Source organism: Crocodylus siamensis, chromosome 2, assembly GCF_052110815.1.
Source record: "Crocodylus siamensis isolate JL-2025a chromosome 2, ASM5211081v1, whole genome shotgun sequence".
Lineage (NCBI taxonomy): Eukaryota > Metazoa > Chordata > Crocodylia > Crocodylidae > Crocodylus > Crocodylus siamensis.
The window spans coordinates 219,757,598-219,784,687 of NC_143396.1; the positions used below are offsets into that span (position 1 = coordinate 219,757,598).

Sequence of the window (27,090 nt, forward strand, 5' to 3'; positions counted from 1 at the left end):
AATAATGATATATTCTATTAGAGTCAGGCAACATCATCAGAACAGACAGACAGACAGCTGGCTGGCTCTTGGAGCCAAGAAAGATCATCATTTTAACAGTGTCCTGTCTTGTTGGAAGGCCTCAAAACTGTTCTCTAGAAGCTTGAGTCAATGGTGGAAAAAAACAATCACAAGAAAGCTTACACAACTAAAGCCTCAGCTTTCTAAAGGGCATTGAACTTAGCAACATCCTGCTACAGAAAAGCTCACTATACTGTAGTAAGTGCCATGCCAGGACACTATTCTGTAGAAACTGGCAATGTCTTGCTAGACATGATACTCCAGAAAAAGTAGTAGTGTTAGGTTATGAACACATGCAGCCAGTATTATTGTGCATTAAGACCAATAACATGGGGATACAAAAATTAAGATAGATAGATGAGAAACCCCTACTCAATCTAGATTGTAAAAGAATGCCCAGCATCACCATAATATCTCGGTTCCTCCAATGTAATCCAAACCCCATGATGCCAGGGACCTCATTTCTTCCCTACTTCCTCTGCCTGTATGGAAAACCTTTACTAAGGAGGAGGAGGGAAAAAGGGGAATAAGGAGGGAAAATAGGAATTTGCGAAGAATACTACATTTTTGCCTCAGGAATAGCAGATATAACAGAAGTACTAAAATGATTCTGATCCTTTCTGTCTAAACATTGCCAGTGAGATATGAGAACATTAAGCTATGGAAACATATGAGGCTTTACCCTATCTTTCATTCTTTAACATCCTGCCTGAAGCTGGTAAAGGAAATAGAGAGGTTAGAGTCACAAATGCTTGCAATAGGCAGACTGCCAGCTCTACATGTCCTTTCCTTTTTATTTTAAAAGGCATATTGCCTGGCTGAGACCAGCACCTGGAACAAAGACAGCTGTCTGAAGTTGAATGTAAGCAAGACTGAGGTGGTAGGAAGAGGTCACCATCACATCTTCCTCTATTGCTTCCAGATTGTCAAAGCAGACCCAAACCTTGAAGACATCTTGAATTTCTTTACTGCTACAGCTGCATACAATACTTTGAGATTATTGGAAAAAAATCTTTGAACTCTACCCCATCTGACTTTCCCAGAGCAATACCCACTCTGGAAGACAGTCCTGCAACGTGCTACCTGCTATAAGCATGTTGAATTTAATGTTCAATTAATTCAGCATACAACAGCTGCCTCTGCCACAGCACAAACTCCTCAGAGCCTGTGACACTGAAGCTCTGGTCACTTTATTGATTTTCCTCTCCAGAATATTGGTATAAACTTAGTCTTTGGCCTCTGTGGAGTTGGTAATGTATTTAAGAATGTTCCTCTCTCTGAGATGACAACCACCCTCAAGAACAAAGAAAGCAAAGTGGGAAATGGGCTTTCATGGCAAGAAGGGGGCTTTGGAACCTATTATGGAGGTAGTTAAAGTGCCTTAAATCTCATCAGTTTAGAATGAAGCATGGAACTATGTATACCAGAACAGCAATTGCAAATATCAAAGGACAAATAAAAGGAAAGGGAAACAAAAAGAAAGATTAAAAATCACTCAATTACTTGGGACCTGTTCTACACTTACCCTTAAGATTGAATGCTTTTTTCCCCCTTCCCAGCACATTCAAATCTCTCCTAATCATCATTTCTGCTGCTTCAATTATAGCAAGCCAAGACAAGGATAAGCAAACTGAAAACTAAACCAGCCAGATGTGTACATCTGACTGTTTAACTATGAGTCACTGTTGTTGTTCTAATATGTCCTCTTCTACAATCCCCTTTGCTTATTTATGAACCTTATTGCATAATGTTACAATTAAATGACTATGCTTCCAGGCAGATATCAACATTAAACAAGGGTAAATATAAAAGTGTTCTGATGAACCAATACAGAGGGGATGGACTTAGGAGGGAACTGATAGAAAAGGGTGGCTGAATTTTGAGACATTCCAGAGACTGGCAGCCTTTTGCAATTCCCGGCCAACTGTTTATTCAACTAGGTGTCTTTCCCTAGTCTGTTTTTTCACACATGCATTAAGCCAAGCTTATAAGCTCTACTTCCCAGCTGGACTGAAATGGAAAGTTTACCTTGATAAAGGAGGATCAAGTCTCCTAAAACAAACACTTTTTCTAGTCTGAGGAAAGGAAAGCAAGAGTCCGCTGTGCTTCTTACTACTGTTAATAAATGTACTGTTTGTCAAAGAATACATACTTCCCAAAGAAAGTAAAAATCTGAGGCTCACGTAACGACTTCTTGAAGGTGAGATATCCCCTCAATTTAAGCCTTCTGGCATTTATGAAATATAGGTCAGAGGATGCATCTCGTAAATGTTTGCGTCTTATTTCTTTAAAGGTAAGAACTCTGGAGGAACTTGGAGATGACATCTTTGACCCCCAATGTGAAAAGTCAATCAAAGATGGTAGAGAAAAGGAATGGGAGGCTTTCATTAAATGGAAAGTACACAGCCTATTCTACCATACCTACAGCTGATGACCTACTCAAATATCAACAGATCTGAAATTAAATACATCTTAGCTAGTCTCTGGAGAGGAAAAAAAAGTAGTTCTTGGGGCTGTGAATCCAGTGTTCCTTCTTGAAGGCAGCTGATCTGCTCTACAAGGTAAGAAGTGGTCCTGGGAAGCCATAATCTAGTCCATTATACGGCTGCAAAATGTTAGACGTTTCAGACTTCATACTCCAATCTAGGTATTTCTAGTGTACTACAACATAAAATAAAGAAGGCAAGCACCCTAATGGTACTTTTGGTCAGGGAGATCAGATCCTTGTGCACAGGAGATATTGGTGATATCTGTTCAAGTTACATCATGGTTACAAATCAGAAGGGACCTTTCCTAGCACTGATACTCCTAAAAGAAATTAGAAGTGAGAACAGTTTGGCCTGACAATTCAATTCACTGGACTGCCTAGATCTAATAATGACCCCTTCCTATGAGACAAGTGCCATCGCTTTCAAAGTAGGAAAGGAGAACTAGCAGTAATATTAAAACAACTGCAATCAAGATTTTTCTAATCTATATTCTACCAGGCAATCCGTTCTCAAAGACAGACAAGCAAGAGTCAGCCACAGTCACACCTTGAAGGCCTTTATGAAATTGTGGTGAAGGATTTCAGCAAGGGTTTTCAGACAGCAGGGCAACATTCTGTCCTAAGATTTGCCTTTCAGTCTTTGACAAACACAATGAATCTGCATTCTCTTCCAGGCTCACAGCAGACAGTGACAGGGAGATATATGGCAAGAATTCAGGATGTGGAACTATTTCTGCATACGAATATGCCAATCAATTTAGAACATACGTGCAGAATTTAATCTGCTGATGTCCAAGGAATCCCAGGAGCATCATCTACGGCAAAGATTACTTCTGTGCCAACTGCTCCAGGCCAAAGGAAATCTCTAAAGGAGACCTGCTGTTAATGCAATTCAATTTAAGGAATATTAAGCCTGTAGGACTTCTTAAAAATCAGTAGTAATGGTGCCTTGCCCCCATTAACTAATATGTACCACAACATTCTTTTCACTCCAAATGTGAAAGGAGGATCACAAACTGGAGGATCACAAACAAGATTGGGACATTTGACAGCCCAGTATATTGTACAGTATATTTAGCCAATGTAATCCTCTCTATGGATATTTTAAATCGCTGTACTTTTTCAGTTGTCCAGGATTCTACTGAAGATTTCATAGACATTAGGGCTGGAAGGGACCTTGGAAGATCATTGAGTCCAGCCCCCGCAACCCAAGAAGTCAACTGGGGTCACAGGATCCCAGCAAGATAAGCATCAAATTTGCTCTTGAAGATGTTCAGAGTAGGTGCTTGAGCCACCTCCGATGGCAGACCGTTCCAGACCCTGGGGGCTCAGACAGTAAAGAAATTCTTCTTTATGTCCAGCCTGAAACGGTCTCGCAGCAGTTTATGACCATTCGACCTCGTCATCCCTTGGGGTGCTCTGGTGAACAGACGTTCCCCCAGATCCTGGTGGCCACCCCTGATAAACTTATAGGTTGCCATCAGATCACCCCTGAGCCTGTGCTTTTCCAGGCTAAAGAGTCCCATGGCTCTCAGCCTGTCATCGTAAGATCTGTTTTCCTGACCTCTGATCATGGGCGTGGCTCTCCTCTGGACTCTCTCAAGCTTCTCCACATCCTTTTTGAATTGTGAAGCCCAAAACTGGACGCAGTACTCCAGCTATGGCCTCACCAAGGGGAGAATGACGTCCTGCGATTTGCTTGAGAAGCATCTATGGATGCAAGCCAGCGTTTTGGTCGCTTTACTGGCTGCAGCATCGCATTGCAGGCTCATGTTCATTTTGTGGTCAATGATGACCTCCAAATCTCTTTCTTCCGTAGTGCTAGTCAGCATAGCACTGCCGAGCCTATAAGGATGCCACAGGTTTTTCTTCCCAAGGTGGAGAACCTTGCATTTTCCGGTGTTAAACACCATCAGGTTCTCATCTGCCCATTTGCTGAGCCTGTCCAGGTCAGCCTGGATCACCCACCTGTCTTCTGGTGTGGGTGCTTTCCCCCAAAGTTTGGTGTCATCGGCGAACTTGGCCACTCCGCTCCTGACTCCAATGTCCACATCATTAATGAACAAGTTGAACAATATGGGTCCAAGGACAGAGCCTTGAGGGACCCCACTGGTCACAGGACACCATGATGAGTGACTGCCATCAATTACAACCCTCTGGGTCCAACCACGGAGCCAGTTTCCCAGCCAGTAGAACAATTGTGGACCCAAGGCCACAGTTGGCTAGTTTTGCCAAGAGGTGATCATGGGATACCAGATCGAAGGCTTTTCTGAAGTCAAGATGTATGACATCAATCTCATCTCCCTTGTCCAGGTGATAGGTCACCTGGTCGTAGAAGGAAATGAGATTGGTCAAGCAAGATCTACCCACAACAACCCTGTGAGCATCAAAAGCAACACTACAAAAAGCCATTTTCATTCTAGATCAGGAGTTTTCGCATAGGGAGAGTTACCTATGTATTAGTTTAAATTCAGACTTTAACTTATATCAGTATAATAATATATCACTATATAACCTCAAGATTATGGTTGCCAACTGTATTTTATATAGAATAATGTTATGAGGCTGCAACATTAAACATATTAGCAGGTGGGTTTGAGTGCGTGGGCTGTGAACAGTCAGGCTTGGGCAAAGAGCCCAATAGAGCAGCAGAGGAGAGAAGGCTGTTTGTCTGAGGGAAGGGCAGGTATTAGTAACAATGCAACAAGACTGCACCTGTAAGCCGGACAGTGCAGAGGACCAAGTATCACGTATTCTTGACAAGGACACTAGGTCAAAGCTGAAAGAACACAAAACTACATCATAAAGGCTTTAAAACCTGCAAGAATTAGGCATAAGCAAAGCCTAAACCCCCAGGGATCTTGAGCAAATAAGCAAAGGGAGGAAGGATGTTAACTCATTCCCTGCTCAGATATCTAGATCTATTAAAATTATGGCTACTAAACACTGCGTACTCCTTCCTAGGGAATAAAAAAGAAAGAAAAAATTATTAATCTGAATCATCCAGAACATAAAGACAAGGAACTAAGGCAGCTTACTAAGACTTCAGGGAACTGAAAAAGTTATCTAGGATTCCAGAAGCAATCATAAGCTCCTGAGAGCTGAAAGTATATCAAGGAAGCAGGGGCAGTGCTGTCCATTCCTCTTTTCTTCAGCACAAAGGAGTGGAGGAGCAGGGACGCTGGACCATCAGGGAATGGCCCAAAAAGGGGAAAAGAATCCATGCAAAAAGCACGAAGCACAGAAAGGATAGCTGGAAAGGCAGGGAGGATAATGGCACTTGAAAGAGGAGAGGAACCAACTTTCACAAGAAAGGCTTCATTGTAAAACAGTCAATGGATGAAACCAAAGAGTCACAAGGCAAGTTCCAGCTCAAAGGCCCCTACACCCACAACAAGCTCCCTGTTACCAGCTGGAGAAGATAACAAAGCAGGGAAGGAATATGGAGAGAATGCCCTGAACATGCAGAGATGCAGGTTCACTATGGAACAATTAGACCCCAAAAGCTCAACTAGCACAGAAGGAAGAAACACTTCTTTACCCTCAGCATGAAATGAAAAACTGTTTCAATGGGTCTGACTAAATTGCTTCCTTGAATGGGGCCCATTGCTACATGAATATTATCTGCAGGGGAACACATTTCTCTACAGGTATCTGCCTGGCTATGTGAAAAGAGGATGCACCACTTTTTCTTCCCCAGCAGAACCGTCTTCCCAAGAGGATGAATGAGAGGGAACAACGGAAGCACTAAGGGCTATGCTTGCTAGGCTCTCCCCTCACACAATAGACTCAGTTACTGCCACATTCCTGCTCTTCCAGCCTGCAGACCTGCTGAGTAAAAGCTGTTAGGTGGCTGACAGTTTTGCCTATCTCCCCTCGTTTACATCTTACACAAAACAAGGCCACAATGAACAGGGAAGACATGCTCACTCTCCCTGTGCTTCTGAGTAGTTAACTGTTGAACCGTGAAGTGACAGCTCCAAAGAATAGCATTTCAAAAAATTTTTTTGCCCTTTTAATCCTTCCCAGGCAAAGGAGTTATCTGTTGCTACTCAGGGAGGGGCTAATTTCATAATTCTCTCCAGAAGAGGCTTCATCTTGAATTTGAGACATAGTGGGGTAATGCAGGTGATACTGTAGAAAACAGAGTACAAATGCCAGCAGCAGGAGACAATCTTTCTGGTGCCAGAGACACTGTCGAGAGTGAGAAAACCAAGCCCACTGAGAAGCTCATACAGCCTCTGGTGTCACAGTATCCCTGACCATACTAGCAGTAATCCTATGTTTTGCGAACATCAAATGTAAAGAGGAACAAAATAAAGTTATTTCAGTGCCTGGGAAAATTCTACACAGAAATGGAACAGCTGAAGGAAAGGTCACAATCAGCAAGGCAGAGAAAGCAATGGATTTGCATCTAAATGCTTCTAACAACTACTGTTCCTCAAGGTCTCAGAGCAACTCTATTCCTGGGCTGGACATTTAGTTCAACAGCTGGGTGTAGAACTTCATTCTTCCACCTACTGAAAAGGACTTGCTGAAAGTCAGATTGTGTCAGGACCACACCACGTATCAGCAAGCACTGGACATCCCAGTTCAAAGCAGAGACCTAGGTTCTGTGCCTCACAGAGGATGAATTATGGATGAGGACCTTATGTAAGAATAGTTCATAGACAAAGATATCCAAAGAAACTGGAGTACTCCTGTTCTAAGCTCGTGTCTCAGAACAGAGCTCCAACCAAATCGCGTATTTGTCATCTATGCTAAAACGCAGACTTTAACTGGATGTGTGAGGTCCACAGCTGCTGAGCACTTTGAAAAGAGAGCTATTAAAACACACTCACCAGTCTGCCAAGCGAGTGGAGAATGGAAATGCATGCTAGCTATGGTCCTACTCAGTCCAAAAAGGCACCCTGCTTTCCAGCAACATCTTGCTTGTTTCTGCTCTGCCACAAAGTCATCTCTGACTTCTGGCCTCAATTTGAAGGGTAGGCTAGGATTCTACTTTAACCAGCTCTCTCACCTGTTTAACCAATACTCCAGCTGACTTGCAGCTGGAAACATTATACAATATGGTAGGCAGCCTGGTTTGTTTCATTTGTTTGTATGAAAGTGCAGAGGAACAACTAATAACCAGTGCTGCTCTAATTCCTGATCAGCTGTTTAACTGATCAACTGTTTAACTGAACCTGTTCCTATAGGAAGCCACAAATGCCTCTGTCTGCTGATCAGTAAGAGTCTATGGTGGGCAGACAATGGAGTGGAATGGAAGGGACAGGCAGGGTGCAATACTTACTCAAATTCTTCAAACTCTAAATCATTTCCTTCTACAGAGGAGCCCTGGGTCTCTGAGCTGGAAGCAGAAGAGGAGGAAGAGCGGAGACGGTTTTGTTGGTATCGCATGGAGCGCTGGCGAATGCTATCCCTTCGGGAAAGATACTGGATCATTCTCTGGGCGTAATATGCAGCAGGTGACAATCTGAGGGAGGGAAAAGGAGAGAAATTATGAACTGCAACTCAAGGGCTCAGGAAGTAGAGAATGACAAAACACAGCCCTAACCCTGCCTGCTGATCTGAGCTTCAAGATGAGCAGGGAACACAGGACAACACGCCCTGCATACAATAGGCCCATACAGTTAAAAACAAGTGGCTGGAAGGCAGAGAGGCAAATAAAGAAGGTAAGAGCAGGGAAAGGAATACAACGAAGTTTTTGCTTAAATACAGCCTTTCCATATCACTCCCCTCTTGAGGAGACGGATAACACAACAGAATGCCTGCGGACAACTCCAAAGGTGAACAATAAACTCAAGGCACAGACTGCTGTTTTTGTGTGCTTTAAGGTTTATGGAAGCTCACCCAGCTGATTCCAGCAGCAGGCTTTAGACCACCACCAAGAGCCAAGCCCACCCATAATACAGACCCTGCCATACAATATGAAAAAAAAAAACCCAGCAGCAATCTTCAGGTAAGACAACAAGCAGAGGTCTGTTCTTGCCACTAGACTCTAGAATACAGGTCTCCCTTGCTTTATGCTGTACTTGCGTTCCTGGAAAATGGCGCATAACTCAAATTCACATAAAGGGAACCCATTTTACAATGTAACAAATAGGGATACATTCCAAGACCTCAACTGTACTGACCCCCAGACCCACTTCTACCACTTTTACAAGACTATTTTGTAACTTGCTGTGACCTGTACACATGAGCACAGATCATTATCATAATGGGTATGGCAACTACAGAAACACGTGTTGCAGGCAACGACCGAGGAGCACAGGTCCACACAGGAGACTATATTTTGGTGCGCGTCACTCCCACAATGCACCACACAAAACAGCTGACTACAGGGCTTCTACCACACCAATTGCATAAGACCGAATTTTTGGTATAACAAGGATCATCGCATAAGAGGGAATTTGCACATACAGAACCCATATAAAGCAAGGGAAACCTGTACAATGTTCAAGGGGAGCTTCTTTTTTTTTCCCCATAAAGAACTGCAAGTAAAGTCCCCCTTGAAAATATAGTCTTAAGCAACTAAATTATAATGGCCTGGTCAAGGTCTCTACTGAACAAGCAAGCTTTATGACCTAGACCAGTGGTTCTCAACATTTTCAGACTTGAGGCACCTCTTAGAATGTGCCAGCTCTTAGTTTTCATGTTTTTGCCTACAGAAAAATCATGAAGTAGTGGGGTTTTTTATTAAAAAGAACTCAGAAAGACCACACATATGGATTTCTCTTTGAAATCTGACTTCATCTTGTGACTTGATCTTGTGATTTGAATCATGCTTGTAAGCCTAACAGTGCCAACATTGTGAAACACCATGCTACACCCTTGAAAGGATCTCAGGGCACCCTGGTTCAGAATCACTGATCTAGGCTATGTACAGACTGTAGGCAGAAACTGATGAGAGTCACTATGGTCCCAGGAAATAATTTTTTGTTAAACCACCTTGAATTTTTAACGGTTAACAAAATTTAATCCACCTCTGCCTTTTTCCAACTACTAGCTATCCTACTGCAACACCACTGGATCTGGGCAGCTATATTTGCTACCCCCAGTCTACATATAAACCACCTCTGCTATGGCAGAAAATGCAAGTGACTGCCTACTAGTAGCAAAGACTGTAAAGAGCTGACCGAAGCATATCTTCTTCAGGGGATGCACCAAGTACAAAATATCATCCCATTTGACTGAGCCTTGTAGAACAATTCTTCCTCTGAAGACAAGTCCAGTAAGACAACTGGGATCCTGTGTCAGCCTTATTTATTAGGCCGATATGCCATCCTTCCCAAAATAGCTCAGGAAAGCTTATAGTAAAAACAATACAACTTATAAAAGCACATAAAATATTAAATATTATAATAACTCTGATAATGTTCTGCATGTTTGACTTCTGTAATGGTACCTTTGTATAATCTTCATCTAGATACCATCATCATGCAGGTTTAAAGGGATTATTCATTAGGGCTATGCGAAGCTTTGGGTGCTGATTCAACTTGGAGGAGATTTGGCCCAGTTTGGCAGCTGAATCCAAATCGAATCAGGAGACCAATACAAAGATCCGAATCGATTTAAAAAGATTTGGAGGGCTTTGGAGGTTCGGGCAGTCCCCACTTGTTGCCACAGGGAGCTGGACCTGGACTCCGTGCTATTAAGGGGCAGGGAAGAGGGTTGGAAGAAGAAGGCAGGGACCCACCCACACCAGGCCCCATGTCCTGCCTGCTCCTCCCCCACCCCACCCCCCATAACTGCCCCACCAGGCCCAAGCTCCTGGCTCTTTAAAAAAAAAAAAGGCCCCTAATCACCAGCTACTGCAGCAGCTGTTGAGGCTTCTGGGGGCTCATGGCAGAGCCCCCCATGCAGCACAGGGCAGTAGGGATTTCCCACCCGCCAGTAAGTCTGAGGCTTTTTTTCTAAAAAAAAAAAAGAACTGGGAGCTGGGGTAGGTGGGACAGCCAGGGGGAGGCGGGGCTGGAAGAGTGGGTGGAGGGCTTATCGCAGAGCCCCCCCATGCAGTGTGGGGCAGCTGGATGCAGCAAGGATCAACCTCTCTGCCTGGCAAAAGCCAGCAAGTTCCGGGCTTTTTTTTTTTTTTTTTTCCTTCTTCTTCTTAAGAGCCAGGAGACTGGTGCCAGGTGGGGCAGCCATTGACGGGGCTGGGAGAGCAGCCAGGGGTGGAGTCTGTCTGATTCAGAGATTCGGGCAAATCAGCAGTGGCCGAACCTCCAAATCAGATTCAGCCAAATTGATTTGGGACAGTGATTCAAATCACTGAATCAAATCACTGTCCCCCGAATCAGCCAAACCTGAAGCGAATACTAGCCGCTTCACACAGGCCAACTATTCATGCCTATTTTCACTATTTGTAGGTCTGGGTTATAGTGTCTGAGGTTAAAGTATGCAGCTGTAAAGGGAAGGTGGATCAAATTTGTGTCTACCAGCCCTCTCTTCCAAATCTGTGAAGTTTGTAGGCACACAAATGTTGTCAATGCCAAGTTATATATAAGTCACTAAAAGGTCAGCCCTTGCTATAACCTGTACAGAGGTCTGTAGTGGTGGCCCTCAGTTTTAGGGCAAATTTGGTATAGGAGAGCAAACAAGTTCCAGCTAGGAGTCATTCCCTAGATGTCTTCGATCAACTTCTCAAAATGTAAATGCTGCTGACCACAGGATTCTAGAGTGGGTTTAGATAAAAGCCTAAGATTCAGGGTTAAAAAAAGAAAAAGAGCTAAAAACAAGAATAGAACCCTGAACTGATATAAGGCAGGGTCTAAAAGAGCAGGGGGTTGCATAGTAACCTTGAGAACTGAAGGAGAAATGGCAGAGACCCTTCAGGGTGAGGGGGAATGACAGAGATCCCCAGTGGTGCAGAGGAGCAACAGAGACCCATAGACATGGTGGCTAGTGCAGTGCTCCCCAGCAAGAGTGGTAGCAACTCTGGTGTGGGCCTCCCTACCCAGCACTTCCTGTTTTGGTTGCTGTAGGGGGTAAATGCCCCGGAGTGGAGCAGCCACCCCTGGCAGCACAGTGTAATAGGGCGTCTTGCTACTTTGACAGGCATAGCTGGCAGAGCCCCCAGATGACAGCCCTGGCTGAGACTCCCTCCCCAAATATCTGGACTATGTTGTAGCTCCCCAGGTTGGTTTGCCAGTGACTGAAACTGAGATCTGGTTTGAGCTAACTGTGATTCGTGATCTGTTCTGAGCTATACCTAAGGTTTAAGAGTTATGTTTGATCTTAAGGTATGCATTTGCTCCCTTTTCCCCTTGTAACAAGTCCTGTTTTAGTTGAACACTTGCGAGGAGGGAAGTTAGTTCACATTAGAACACCCAAAATTTAAAATTAAAATTTCCTAGGTTTCTGGGTGGGGGCTCAAGCTAAATTTAAGAAATGGTGTAAAACCCCTGAAGAAGGCTGAACTTTGCCCTTTTTACTGCATTGCAGTGCCTGCCAAAAGGGTTACATGATACATAGATACAAAACAAAAGCACCTTAAACAAAACCCCAACCTAACCTTCCTTGCAAAATGCCTACCCAAATAAAAAGGTCTTATAGCACTTTCTGAAGATGTCTAGACTCAGGCTCCAGTAAACCACAAGGAGAGGGAGCTCCAGTGGGACTCTTACTGAATGACCTTCATGTGTTTTTGCCAAGCAAGTTTGGCACACCGTATTTACAGGAGGTTGCTCTCAGCTGACCTTAGGGATCAACGCGAGATTTCACGAAGAAGGTGATCTGTTAGGTATACAGGGCCCAGACCTTCCACATGACAAACTATTTTCTAGTGCCAGGCATCTCCAGCGTTCCCTACTTGATAATGTACAGTGCCAAATGGAGTAATAATTCAACAACTTTGTCTCAAGCCCCCTGAGAAAGTAGAAGGCTTTCATCTAGTAAGTGGATACTGCGTTTCACTGCATATCTACTGCATTTCTTAATTTAAATAGGAATTTTGATGTTCAAAACAGCCTTACATTCTGATTACAAGGCAAGCTTTCCTCCACATTAAAGCTCTAATTCCTGCTCAGATGCAGCTCAGGTCTTTGCCTGAGCCTGCTATTATTCTCCAATATTCTCTAACTCCTGATATCAAATGACTGCAAATGCTCTCCCTTTTCCTCCTGTGTATGTATCCACCTACTCTACATTTTAAGAGTTTCTATGATAATGAGCTATTAGGAAGTTATCAAAAAATCTCAAATACTTAGGTAACCATCTCTCTAGCATCTTCAACAGCCCACACTGTTCAACATCTTTATCAGTGACTTGGACGAGGGGGTAAAAAGCACCCTGTTCAAATTTGCTGATGACACTAAGATGTGGGGGGATGTGGGCACGCTAGAAGGGAGGAATAGGCTGCAATTGGACCTAGAGAGGTTACAGGGGTGGGCGGATGAGAACAGGATGGGTTTCAACACTGACAAGTGCAAGGTGATACACCGGGCGAGGAAGAACCAGCAGCAGACCTACAGGCTGGGAAACTCCCTTCTTGTCAGCACAGAGACAGAAAAGGATGTTGGAGTGATCACTGATGCCAAGATGAACATGGGCTGGCAGCGTGAGGACACAGTCAGGAAGGCCAACCGCACCTTGTCATGCATCCACAGTTGCATCTCAAGCAGGTCCAAGGAGGTGATCCTCCCCCTCTATGCAGCACTGGTCAGGCCATAGCTGGAGTACTGTGTCCAGTTCTGGGCACTGCACTTCAGGAGGGATGTCGACAACATGGAGAGGGTCCAGAGGAGGGCCACTCGCATGATCGGGGGCAGCAGGGCAGGCCCTATGAGGAGAGGCTACAGGACCTGAACCTGTTCAGCCTCCACAAGAGAAGGCTGAGGGGGGATCTAGTGGCCTGTTACAAACTAGTCCAGAGGGGACCAGTAGGCATTGGGGGAGTCCCTGTTCCCCCGAGCACTACCAGGAGTGACTAGAAATACCGGTCACAAGCTGGCAGAGGGTAGATTCAAACCAGACATCAGGAGGCACTACTTCACTGTCAGGGAGGTTAGGATCTGCAACTTCCAAGCGAGGTGGTGCTGGCTCCTACCCTGGGGGTCTTTAAGACTAGGCTTGACAATCACCTTGCTGGATTCATTTGACCCCAGTACTCTTTCCTGCCAAGGCAGGGGGTTGGACTAGGTGATCTGCTCAGGTCCCTTCCAACCCTACCAACTATGAAACTATCTTGTTTAGAATATTTGTATTAGAACTGACCCGTACTTGCTTGCAATAGATTCTAACACCTCACGTGGTATGTACTGACTGCAACACAACAGAATTGCTGAACTTGTTAGAAATCTAAGTATTCAAAATACCTATCCTGTTAAAGCTCATTTTGAACTTCTAGGCTCTTCCATCCCCATGAGCTACAGAGAAAGGGGGGGTGGGAAAATCAAGTCTCTACACAGCCACCAGATCATATTTTAAATGGTCTGGAGAAGTAGAGACCTCACTTCCCTCTGTAAATGCACAAGGAGTAAGAAAGGGATAATGGAGAAAACACCTCTAATGTTAAAATGGGACATTAAAGTGCATTTCTGTTCTGAAGGATTTTAAAAATAACCGCCTGGGGTTCCATGTTTATTGTTCATCTCCAAATCAGCTGTGCTCTGTTCACAAGTACAAAGATGTGTCAAGCTGTCTAAGTAATAGCATTATGCACTCACCTTAAGATCAGATAATCAAGCCAGGATCTTCCTGGGATGAGCTTCATTACCAATAATAAACATTCTACAAATTCTGTTTTGAATTAGAACTGAACACCATGGAGTGTGCACAGTATAATTCAGGGTGGATTGCACAGGTGCAATCATTAGCAAAGTGTGACCTTATAATCATCCCTAAAAATATATTATTATATGGAGCTAGAAGGCAATCCAACTTCTCCCAGAGCTGTCTGTGCTGGTTCTAAGAGGACTAAGAGGAATAAAAATACACCGAAAGCACATCATACCTATTTGCTAACACTACCAGTAGAAGAGAGAGCAGGTTTATTACAGGCCTTTTTATTTCCCCATAAAGGTATGCTGCAGAAAAGGACCACATTTTGAGAGACTGTTTCCTGCAGCAGTCTGAAGAAATGTACTGTCTCCTTCAGGGACAGAATGAAGCCTGCTACAAAACCCCATGCGTGTTAACAAAAAGGTCCCCTATCCCTCCATAAGGTTAGGGTATTTAAGCAGAAAGAGGAAGCTAAATAAAAAAGAAAAGGAACTAGAAGATACGCAAACTTCAATAGGTAGAGAAGTCTCTCTCAGCCTCTAGGGGACTAGCCTGACTGGGTTCAGATACTTGTTTGCTGAATAAGATGAGGGGGATCTATGCTAAGGACCTCAGGTAAAGACCTTTGGAACTTCTATTAAACCTGCTCTTTTAGCAAGACATTAGAAAGGGGAAATGTGCCCTTACTTGGCCCTTCACACTGCCTATGACTTCAAAGGCCTTTCTCACTGATGGAAGAGAGTACCTATCAGTCCTTCCACATATGCATCCCAAATAATCTTCCCTGATCCAGAGACATGCCAATGGAGAAGAGAGAACTGTTCCATAAAACCACTCCAGTCAAGATCTCATACTCTGACAGAGTCCTCAAACAACACCAAAAAAGGGCGAGCGAAAAGCTAACGAGTCTGAAATGTGAAACATATGAAAAAAAATTCAGTCTTACCAGATGAATTTCTCCTTTTTTCTGTGATCCATAAGTTCAAGGAAGCAAAAAACAAAAATAAAAATACAACACAAAAAAACAACCCAGTAACAGCAGCTCCTTGCAAGGCAATACTTGTAAGGCAATTTATAACACCTGCTCTCTCATTTGTACAATCTCTACTAGCTATTTGTATTAACATAAATCCAAGGAACCCTAGTCATGGACTAAGACCCACGATACTAATCTCTTTTTGGAAGAGAAGAGTAACAGCCCATGACCCAGAGAACTTACAGTCCAAGTGTACAAGAGACATATGGAAGCAGACAGATGGAGAAGTAGGTGGAAACCATGAGTAAAAAATACTGGTACAATGTGAAACAAGAACGGTCACTATAATTAAAAACAGTGGTCTCTGTAGATCAGTATTCTTCTGCTGACAAGTGTTTACATTGCCATCATTAAAAGGAGAGCCTTATGGAAGGATCCCAAAGAGGGAAAAAAAAAGAGTTTTGAAAACGCTGACAGAGATCTCCTCCCAAATACAAGAGACAGTAAAGGAAGAAAGCACAAAGATACTTGCTTGTAAATGCAACAAACGTATTGGGGAGGCTAGCATCATTTGCCAATTGCTTGCTGGGTTCAGCCTTCTGATAGTGAAAGAAAGATCTGCTATGTATGGGGTCAACTCACAGATCCATCATGCTCAGTGTCCTGTGTCACACAAAATGGATGCAGAGTGTGAAAGGGACAGGGCATGTCTAGAATTTTCACTCCAGGGTCCTCTCCCATTGCAAGTAGAAAAGGAATAGGATTTTAAGGGCCTTGAAATGAGATAAGCTGTTGATGCCTCACGCAATAGGAGAGAGTCAGTGATAGGATGCAAAGTTGTATGCCATGGTCAAAGCAAGAGTTTTCAAAACAATGATTTTTCCAGCAGCATTTTGAATAGATACCAATTGGTGCAAGATTGCCTCTGTCAAGGCCAAAGAAAAGGATGATGCGGTAACTAAAGATGGCTACTTGACTCAATCATCCTCTAGCCAAAGTTAGTCCATCAGTTGGATGAGCATTATTAGTCAACAGCAGACTTAATATTGTTAGCCTGACTGTATCTTCTGTACAAGTATTTAATAAGACTATGACAAAAAAACCCCCAAAACAGATGGAGCCCCTAGACCAACACCAAAACAGTTTCTGTCCACAGGGCAAAATGCTGTTTTTATCACCACAGAAGCCAAATTAACCAAGTAACTGAGGTACATATGGGTTGCACAGATGCTTGCAGTGAATGGAACCTAATTACTAAGGCAGATGGCACAGAGTAACAGAGACTGAGTTAGCAGAGGTGCTCACTGTGAACCCTGGGGGCAATGTCAGCAGTGCAGAATCCAGCACCAAGCAGTGACCACCTTCTCTAACAAAGGCTATTTCATGGCATTCTCTCTAAACAGCCAGCAGTCCTGGTGAGCTGACAAAGAACCTAAAGAAGAACGAACCAAAAGCTGCATTCCAACATTTGCTTTTGACTGCACTATAAAGCTCACTGAATGGTATAAGGAAAGAAATTGGTGAGCACTGGAAAGTCCTTTTTAACAACTTCCAGGCATCTAACCTATCTGGTCATGCAGGTAAGTGAGCAATGAGTTTCTGGTGAAAGACTGTCTCTCTTCAGAATGGAGATTCTCCAACTTCAAGCATCCCTACCACCTCCTATTTTTCCTTCTCTATAGAAAAACTCTCTTCCTGATGAAGAAGGACTGGACCATATGCCTGGAGATAATGAAAGGATCATTAAAGTGACACTAGGTACACCTCTGTTCTGGGCTGGGGGGCGATGCACTGAACTTGCAGGCCCCAGGAACAGTAACATTTCTCTTTCCACATCCTAGTGTTTATGCCCATAGTATTTCAAGTTGGGCTAATTTCTGCCATTAATGTGAGAAACTCACCAGTCAGCACACATTTTAAAAAAAAATTGTACAGTAGAAGCCAGACAATTTGTAGTGTAAGAGTAAGGTTCCTTGCAAAGATGATTTCCAAGCCAGATGTGAATTATTTACCAACACAGCAAATAGCTGCAAGGGATCACTGACATGCTCCAGTTTTATTTCAGAGGGCTCCATTTCCCCAATCAGCTGTGCAGAACCATAGCTGTATACCAGCTGAGTGGGCAAGTGGGCCCTTTTAAGTAAAATTGGAAGCAAACAGCTGCACAACTCATTTTTCATTCAGCAACCAGTTGCAAAATAAGCAGCAATCTGTCTTGCATAAATGTCTTGGAGATTGTGTTAAGGACATATAGAGAAAAGACTTAACAGCCAGCCTGATCTTTGTGAATTTCAGTTGCTGACACCTCCAGAGATACTGGCAGATCCTTCCCTCTGTGTCATAAGATTCTTTGAATGTTGAAACACTCTCAAAATGATCCACATTCACCTCACTCCAGATCCTTGGTCATTCAAGCCAAATACCACAAAGATAAATTATAAAAATCTAAGTAAAAATCAATTCGAACTAGATCCTTTGAAGTACAGCTAGATTTTTAAAGCTCCACTACAAAAAAAGTCTGCTTTCTCTCCACGTGTGGTTTATTTTAGTTCTATTTGTCTCTATTCCTTTTTCCACCTTTCTTTCTAGGAGAAAACTAGCAGTCCCTCTTGCTGAAGCATCAGAAGATCCTGCAGCTTGCTCACAGCCACAAGTGGCTGGTAACAGCAGATACCCATTTCCCCATGATCACTCTAGAAATTTCAAGGCAGCTGTTAGTGTAAAAGAGTCCAGTTGTCTAGCACCACCAATAAATCTTCTAAGCACCACAATGTTCTTACTTCAACTCCAGTTAATGGATCTATGCATTCTGAAGGGAATAAAGAGCTGTTGTTATTGAAATAAAAATTAATTTTCTTTAAAAAAAAAACAAAAAGCCCACATACACACACAAAACCTCAGCCTTTCCTTCCAACAGATGTTTGTAAATCCAAGCAGTCATAAAACCCCCCAGACCCTAAAACCCTCAAAGTTCCATATGGCCAGTGATGGAACTTTTGTTAAAAATTATGTTTAAGCTGAAAACAGCATTTGATGTTTTTCCCCCCACAGTAACATATGTCTGGAGTAGTTGTCCTTTCTGATATGCATTACAGGAATTCAACATGGAAAAGATACATTAGATTCCATCCCCCAAACCACCAAGGCTAGAATTAATCTTTGCAGGCATTCTGCAAAATTTCATCCACTTAACACTCAGGCATTTTAAATCAGTGGAGAATCTTCCATTTCTTATACTACACCTAGTAATTGACAATTTAGAAAGTTCCCCACATTTAATTTCTTTGCTGACCATATATTCCTAACATTTAACCTCCTGGTAATTCAATTCTTTGAGCCTCCCTTTAGCTACTTGCTCAAATAATTTTACATGTCAACATCTTTCTGGTTTTCAGCTGGTCAAGACATTTGACAGCATCTTAGATGAAGTTTCTAAGACCCTCATAAAAAGGGGCGCCATCAACTCCATCCTGGTCCACAATGACAAGTCCCAATGCAATGCTATTTTGGGACAGCATAAGCAAATACATTGGACATTATGGTGCATCATTAGCCCAATCACATTCTGCCATGTTCTCACCCATTAGTCTTTCCCAGGCATCTCCCTCCCATTGAGTTCTAGGGCTTCAAAATATATTGCTAGAGTTTTATTAAGCTTGTATTTTTCCTAAGATAAACTAAAGAGAGTGAAATGTCAGTATAAAACTCCAGCAGACTTGCAAGCATTAGTTATAGCGAAATTTCATTAAACGAAGGTTAGGCAATTTTTGAAACCGTGCGCCCCAAAGGATCAAATCCTGCGAGTGCAGGATGGTCAGCAGATGACCTGAAGATGACCAGAATGTGAAAACCAAGTCAGAAACAAAGTAGATGCATGTATTTCCTACAACATTTTAACAGGCAGAAAACAAATCCTGCAATGCAGGGCTGTCCAACTTCTGAGTGGTGAGGGGCTGCAGGAACCCCAGGTCATGTACTATGCAGCCGAGTCACCGTGTGGGCCACATGCCAAGGCATGAACCCTGCTCTCCCTCCCTCCCCCCCAAAACATACTGCATGGGTCTCCCTGTGTACCCTGGCCACACCACACTGGCCCCTGACATATGAGCAAACCAGTGCTGCACCACATGGGCCCCTGCTTGCATGGACTTGCTGTGCTATGAAGGCATGCTACATGTGTAGTTGCACTGTTATGCAGACCCTCTCTGCCTTTCATGCACCACCTTCAACCCCCACTGCAAAGTAGGCAACTCCTGCTGTATCACATCAGCACTGATACCGTGCAGGGTCCCCAGATCCTTCTGGTCATGGGTTCCCTAGGCCCCACAGATAAAGCTGCTCCTCCCTACCCCCGGGGTGGAAGGCAGCAGAAGCTGGAGGAAGGAGGAGCAGCACAGGGACTCTAGTGACAACAGTAAAAGGGAAAGGCAGAAGCAATGCTTGATCCAGGAACCCAGGGGCCAACTAAACAAACCTGATGTAATGTACAATCCTGATTCAATATATGAAACTGGTTATCACCACCTGCAGGACTGACGCTACTTGTACACGCAATTCCTTCTAAGAAATGTTGGACTGTGTCTGCATACTTCAAGATGTTGTCTGGGAAACGGTTCTTAGTGTCTATTAAACAGAATGCATGTTCACTTTCTGAAGTTTCATCTGCTGCTTCTGCCCCATTCTGCATTTTTACATCAATAATTTTATCAACAATGGAACAGTCAAGCACCTCAAATGTCACCAGACTACCATCTTCAATACTGATGTCATCTGGAGTGACATTCCATGAGGAACACCAGTTTGCTCACGGAACATGGCCCTCACTCCTGTTCTGGTGACGGTTTATCATCTTATTGTGGAGATTCGCTGCACACTGAACCAAAAAGAAAAACTACTTCTTCAGGAATCAGGGTGTCCACACAGAGAATTATATTACTATAACAGTGTAACAGCTGAAGTATACAGTTAGGTTTTCCCTATGTGGACAAGCACTAAATCCCTTTTCCTTTTTCTCATCACTGGCAGCTGATGAAATTCTCAGCTTGGTATCATCTGCAGTAACATGCAGGTTTATACTCTTCCAGAGTAAAAAAAACAAACAAATCAAATTCCTGCAGAAACTCTCACAGAGACTCACTAGATATTTAACCACTTGTGGGCCTTTATTTTAAGGGACCTTTCTATAAGCCTTCAATTCATGCAATAGTTTCAGAGGTTTTGAGAGAAGCTATACCAGAGAAATTTACATCTGCTGAATTCTCCTCATTCACTAGCTTTGCTAAATCTATCCAAAAGTGATCATGTTTGTCACGACTTACTCTTTAAAAACCTACAATGCTGTTTATTGCTCATGATGCTATTCCCCTCTTCTGACAGATTCTGTGGGTCACACCATGCCATCTGTTGCTTTCTTTGTATGCTGAATGGTAACTACAGAGATCAGTCCTTTCTCTTTCTTTCTTCTTTCTTTTTAAATAAGCTGCCATATTTGCATTTTCAAATCCCCTAAAAAAATTTTAACCCCCCCCACCAAAAAAAAACAAAAACAAAAAAATACAAACCAAAAACCCACCTTCCAATTCCTCTCTGGGCTAAGTAGCACTACAGGTGTTTCTCTTTTAATGTCAATGATTCATGATTCTTCAGAAATAACAGTCAGTAGAGAGACAAATTTAATCAGACTAATTGACTTAATCTAATTTACCGATGGGCCTGTTTGCTGTCTAGTATTCCTCACCCCAAAATGGTTTTTGAGCTCTTATTATGCTTACCATAGTCAGCAGCAGTAATTTACCCTTCCTTTTGGCTGTCCTTATTTCTTCCCTCCAGGGTCTGCCAGTGTCTTCCCATTTGGCTGGCTCCCTTGTTTCCTTCTTTACCCTCAGGTCTTTGAGCCATATCCTTAAAAACAGTCTCCTTGTTTCCTGAATCTGCTTAGCTGTAGAATTACATTCTACTGCACTTATGGATTCTCTAGCCTTCTCTTGTATTTATATACTGCACTATGTCATATCATCTTTACTCATTAGCGTCTTAATTTCCCCAAGATTTGCCTTCCTGAAATCAGATATCCCCCCTCTACCACATGCTATGTGTCTCTATCCCTTACTGTGGATTACTGTTACTGACTCTAAGCCATATTGGGCATTTTTACACATGTTCCAGGAGGAACATGGGAAGGGGGAGTGAGGGCGGTGCTTTAATTAGAGAGCCACGCTAATTAAAAGTGCCCGAACATCATGTGCATCAGTGTCCCCAGCGCTGAAAAATGGTAGCGCAGAGCTTTGAACTAAAGCTCAAACTAGCTTTAGTTTAAAGTGCCCCACCACCATTTTTCAGCTCAGAGATGCTGACACACATGACGCAGGAGGCTGTTGGAGAGTGTTAATTTCTGTGCTCCAGCAGACTTGATTAATCAGTACATCGGAGTCAGCTCCCTGCATGTCTATAGGAACCCATTATTATCACTTCCTCAATCAAAAGTGAAGTAGCAGATCCAAACCAGAAGAAGCCACCTTGAATTGAACACCGACAAGTGCAAAGTGATGCACCTGGGGAGGAACAACTGGCACCATACCTATAGGCTGGGGAACTCTCTTCTTGTCAGTACAGATGTGAAAAAGGTTGAACATGAACACGGGCTGGCAGTGTGCGGACACAGTCAGGAAGGCCAACCACACCGGTGAGTGTCAAGGGCTATAGGCTATACAGGAGGGACAGGATAGGAAGGAAAGGTGGAGGAGTAGCACTCTACATCAAGGAGGAATATACTTCCTCGTTAATTAGCAAGGGGGTAGAGGGGGGGCACTCTGAGGTGCTCTGGGTTAGAGTAAAAGGCAGTCCAGGGGATAGAGACTTAACGGTGGGAGTCTACTATAGACCTCCCAACCAGGGAGAAGAGCTCGACCAGGAATTCTTAGGTCAGCTCGCAGAGGCAGTGAGGGCTAAGGATGTGGTCATCATGGGGGACCTGAACTTCCCAGACATCTGCTGGGAAGAGCAGTCAGCCAAGTCTGATCGCTCACGTCGGTTCTTAGCCAGAGTGCAGGACCTCCATCTAACCCAGGAGGTGCACAGCCCCACCAGGGGAGACGCCTTGTTGGACCTGGTGCTGGCCATGGGTGATGACCTGGTGAGGGGGCTGCGGGTGATGGGCCACCTGGGAGACAGTGATCATCGCTTGCTGGAATTCACCATCCAGCGTAAGGTGGCAAAGGGCTGCAGCAAGGCAACAGCCCTAGACTTTAGGAGGGCTGACTTCAACAAGCTAAGGAGGATCGTTGGGGAAGCGCTGAGGACCCAGAGGGGAAGGGAACCAGATGTCGAAGGTGAGTGGTTGCTCCTTAAGGAGACGATCCTCCATGCCCAAAGGGAGGTAATCCCAACAAGGGTCAAAGGGAGCAGGAGGGCACATAAACCCCCATGGCTCACTAGGAGCATCCGGGAATGTCTCCTTGCTAAAAGGGAGGCATACACCCAATGGAGGGATGGGGTCATCACCAAGAAGGACTATGTTACAGTCACCCGAGGATGTAGGGGGGCAGTCAGGAAGGCCAAGGCAGAGATGGAGATAGGACTAGCTTCCCAGATTAAGGACAATAAGAAGTCCTTCTTCAAATACATAGGGGGTAAAAAGAGGGTCCCGGGTAATGTGGGGCCCCTGCAGGACACGATGGGCAACTTAGTCGTCATGCCAGATGACAAAGCTAACATATTTAACGATTTCTTTGCCTCTGTCTTCCTAAGTAGGGACCAGTTCGGCCACCTCCCTGCTGGGCCCCCCTCGGGCCCCGGGAGAGACACGCCTGGGCCAGGGGTTAGCGAGGAGTTAGTTAGGGTACTTCTGGAGAGGCTGGACGTGTTCAAGTCTGCTGGTCCGGACGATCTTCACCCTAGGGTTCTACAGGAACTGGCCGAGGTCATTGCGGGACCCCTGGCGCAGCTCTATGAGCACTCGTGGTGCTCTGGTGAGGTGCCGGAGGACTGGAAGAGGGCCAATGTGGTCCCTATCTTCAAAAAGGGAAAAAAAGAGGACCCGGGAAATTACAGGCCAGTTAGTCTTACCTCAATCCCGGGTAAGCTCTTTGAAAAAATTCTCCTGCCACACATCCAGGAGGGCCTTGCGGGGGAATGCATGCTCAGGGGCAACCAACATGGGTTCATCAGTGGCAGGTCTTGTCAGACCAACCTGGTGGCCTTTTACGATCAGGTCACCAAATCATTAGACACAGGGGTTGCTGTGGATGTAGTCTTTCTGGACTTCCGGAAGGCTTTCGACACTGTCTCTCACCCTGTCCTCATCAAAAAGCTGGGAGACTGTGGTGTCGATGCCCACACAGTCAAATGGGTCGCCAACTGGTCGGAGGGCCGCACCTAGAGGGTGGTAGTGGATGGGTTCTTCTCGACCTGGAAGGACGTGGGCAGTGCGGTTCCGCAGGGCTCGGTCCTCGGGCCCGCACTGTTCAACATCTTCATCAGTGACTTGGAGGAGGGGGTAGAAAGCACCCTGTTCAAGTTTGCTGATGACACTAAGATGTGGGGGGATGTGGGTGCACTAGAAGGGTGCAATAGGCTACAAGCTGACCTTGACAGGTTGCAACGGTGGGCAGATGAGAATAGGATGGGGTTTAACTCTGATAAGTGCAAGGTGTTGCACATGGGGAGGAAGAACCGGCACCACACTTACAGGTTGGGGAACTCCCCTCTTGCCAGCACGGAGATGGAAAAGGATCTTGGAGTCGTCATTGACTCCACGATGAACATGGGCCGGCAGTGTGGGGAGGCAGTCAAGAAGGCCAACCATACCCTGTCATGCATCCACAGATGCATCTCGAGCAGGTCCAGGGAGGTGATCCTCCCCCTCTATGTGGCACTGGTGAGGCCGCAGCTGGAGTACTGCGTCCAGTTCTGGGCGCCACACTTCAAGAGGGATGTGGACAATATGGAGAGAGTCCAGAGGAGGGCCACTCATATGATCAGGGGTCAGCAGGGCAGGCCTTATGAGGAGAGGCTACGGGACCTGAACCTGTTTAGCCTCCACAAGAGAAGGTTAAGGGGGGACCTTGTGGCCTGCTACAAACTGGTCAGGGGGGATCAGCAGGTATTGGGGGAGTCCCTGTTCCCCCGTGCGCTGCCAGGAGTGACCAGGAATAACGGTCACAAGCTGGCGGAGGGTAAGTTTAGATTAGATATTAGGAGGCGCTACTTCACAGTCAGGGCGGCTAGGGCCTGGAACTGGCTTCCAGGGGAAGTGGTGCAGGCTCCTAGCCTGGGGATTTTTAAAAGGAAGTTAGATGAGCACCTTGCCGGGGTCATCTGACCCCGGTGCTCTTTCCTGCCAAGGCAGGGGGTCGGACTAGATGATCTACCTAGGTCCCTTCCGACTCTAGCTACTATGAAACTATGAAACCTTGTCATGCATCCACAGTTGCATCTCAAGCAGGTCCAAGGAGGTGATCCTCCCCCTCTATGCAGCACTGGTCAAGCCGTAGCTGGAGTACTGTGTCCAGTTCTGGGCACCGCACTTCAGGAGGGATGTAGACAACATGGAGAGGGTCCAGAGGAGGGCCACTCGCATGATCGGGGGGAGCAGGGCAGGCCCTACGAGGAGAGGCTATAGGACCTGGCCTCCACAAGAGAAGGCTGAGGGGGGATCTAGTGGCCTGTTACAAACTAGTTGGGGGGTGATCAGCAGGCATTAGGGAAGTCCCTGTTCCTCTGCGCACTGCCAGGAGCGACCAGGAATAACATTTGCAAACTGGTAGAGGGAAGATTTATGCTAGATACCAGGAGGCGCTACTTCACAGTCAGGGCAGCTAGGATCTGGAATCAACTTCCAAGAGAAGTGGTGCTGGCTCCTACCCTGGGGTTCTTTAAGAGGAGGTTAGATGTACACCTTGCTGGGGTCGTTTGACCCCAGTACTCTTTCCTGCCATGGCAGGGGGTCAGACTAGATGATCTACTCAGGTCCCTTCCGACCCTAGAAACTATGAAACTATGAATTCTCAGATTTGAGGATAAGCTCATGATCCAGAAGATTACTAGTAATCTCAGGTGAGCTATGTTTTCCCTATACAGAATCCTATCTTGTGGCATGGTTTATTTTAAGTAGGCATGGATGGTGACAAGATATCCAACACCAACCCTCACTACAGGGAGTAACACATTTGGGAAGCAAAACATTCCCTTGTTCGCCTTTGTCCTTCCATACCTGACATGAGCGCTGCATCATAAGTGGGCTAGTCTAACAGGGGAGGACTAGAGATAAGAACTGGGGAACCCAGAACCACACTTTGGGGCAGGAGCTAGAATCCAAGTTATTGAGTTCAAAGGAGATGTGCAGAAGCAGAGTCCATATCACACCCTGAGCCAGGGACCAAATTACCCAAGCCAGGCAGAGATCCCAAAAACTAGAGTCCAGAAGCAGAACCAAGCAGCATCAGAAACCAAGAAACCAAAGAGCTCAAAACACAGACAGGCTTACCACAGGAGATCTTGTGGCAAAACTGATGGTTGGCCTGCAGTCTTCTGCCATAGGTGGACTCAATGGGGAGGCTGCTATACCCAGCAGTCTAACAGGAGACCCTAATAGTGGTCAGCTGGTTCATAAACCAGAGTCGGGTGGGGTTGCCAGTCAGAGCCTCTGGCAGGTTTGACCCATGGGGCAGTTAGTCCACACTGGGCTGCCTGTTAGGTCCCAGACACCTGATCTTATACATCACTCAATTCAACAAAGGTTAGCATGGATGAGAGCTGTCAAAAGGCCAGAGTGCATGCACATCTCCAAACTAAATTCCAATCAAGGGTGAGCTCACCTACCAGCATTATTCGTAGAAAGGGCAATACATTTCTCACACAACAATAATGCTTCTAGCTGTGAAACTGGAGTGCATTTGGATTGCATTTAGTCCTCCTTACCTGGCTGGGTCAGGGTAGATAGGATGTTCCCGGGACCCTGCTCCATCATAGCGTGATAATGAAATGAGGGAAGACTCCAGCAGCCTCCTAAAAGGAAAAATAAAACTATTCATCAGCAACAAAAAGGCTACACAGCATCCTCCCTGTATGCTTGCTTTCCTGTAGCTTATTATTTAACATTATGGGTATGCATGGAGCTGTACATACAAACAGGGCCAGCAACAGCTGACAATAATTCTGTTTTCTGTTGCTAGATAAAGATTCGAAGGGTGGGGAGGGAGGGTGTGTGTGTGTGTGTCCACACTACAGAATGGATGTAGACAAACTGGACAGTCCAGCAGAGAACAACAAAAACGGTTAGGGGGTTGGGGCACATGACTTATGAGAATAGGCTGAAGGAACTGGGCTTATTTAGTCTGGAAAAGAGAACACTGAGAAGTGATTTAATAGTAGCCTTCAACTAACTGAAGAGCAGTTCCAAAGACGGTGGAGCAAGACTGTTCTCAGTGGTGGCAGATGATAGAACAAGGAGTCATGGTCTCAGGTTGCAGTAAGGGAAGTTGAGATTAGAAGATATCAGGAAAAAACTTTTTAACTACAAAGGCAGTGAAGCACCGGAACAGGTTACCCAGAGAGGTCGTGGAATCTCCATCCTTGGAGGCTTTTAAGACCCAGCTAGACAAAGCCATGGCTGGGATGATCCAGTTGTGGATGGTCCCGCTTTGAGCAGGGAGTTGGACTAGATGACTTCCTGAGATCCCTTCTAACCCTAATTTTCTATGATTCTATGAAGCCTGCATGCAAGGTCCCACTATACAGAGTAGAAAACTTTCAAATGGGCTTGAGCCCCTGGTTGGAGATTTCAGGATGACTGTTTCTCCATGGGGGCCAAGCTATCCAAAATTGCCAGGCCCAGAAAAACTGA

At 44.9% G+C, this 27,090-nt stretch overlaps 1 protein-coding gene across 6 annotated transcripts in view; it reads right to left on the bottom strand.

Moving 5' to 3' along the window:
- The window catches only part of AMBRA1 (autophagy and beclin 1 regulator 1), a 196,729-nt gene that overhangs the window by 112,281 nt on the left and 57,358 nt on the right, over positions 1-27,090 (bottom strand). For all 6 annotated transcript variants that reach the window (XM_090033050.1, XM_090033054.1, XM_090033052.1 and 3 more), the window contains 2 exons: positions 26,166-26,252; positions 7,842-8,024 (listed from right to left, as the gene is read on the bottom strand). In XM_090033050.1, coding sequence (XP_089889176.1) covers positions 7,842-8,024; positions 26,166-26,252 — 270 coding nt within the window. The remainder of the gene's footprint in view (positions 1-7,841; positions 8,025-26,165; positions 26,253-27,090) is intronic.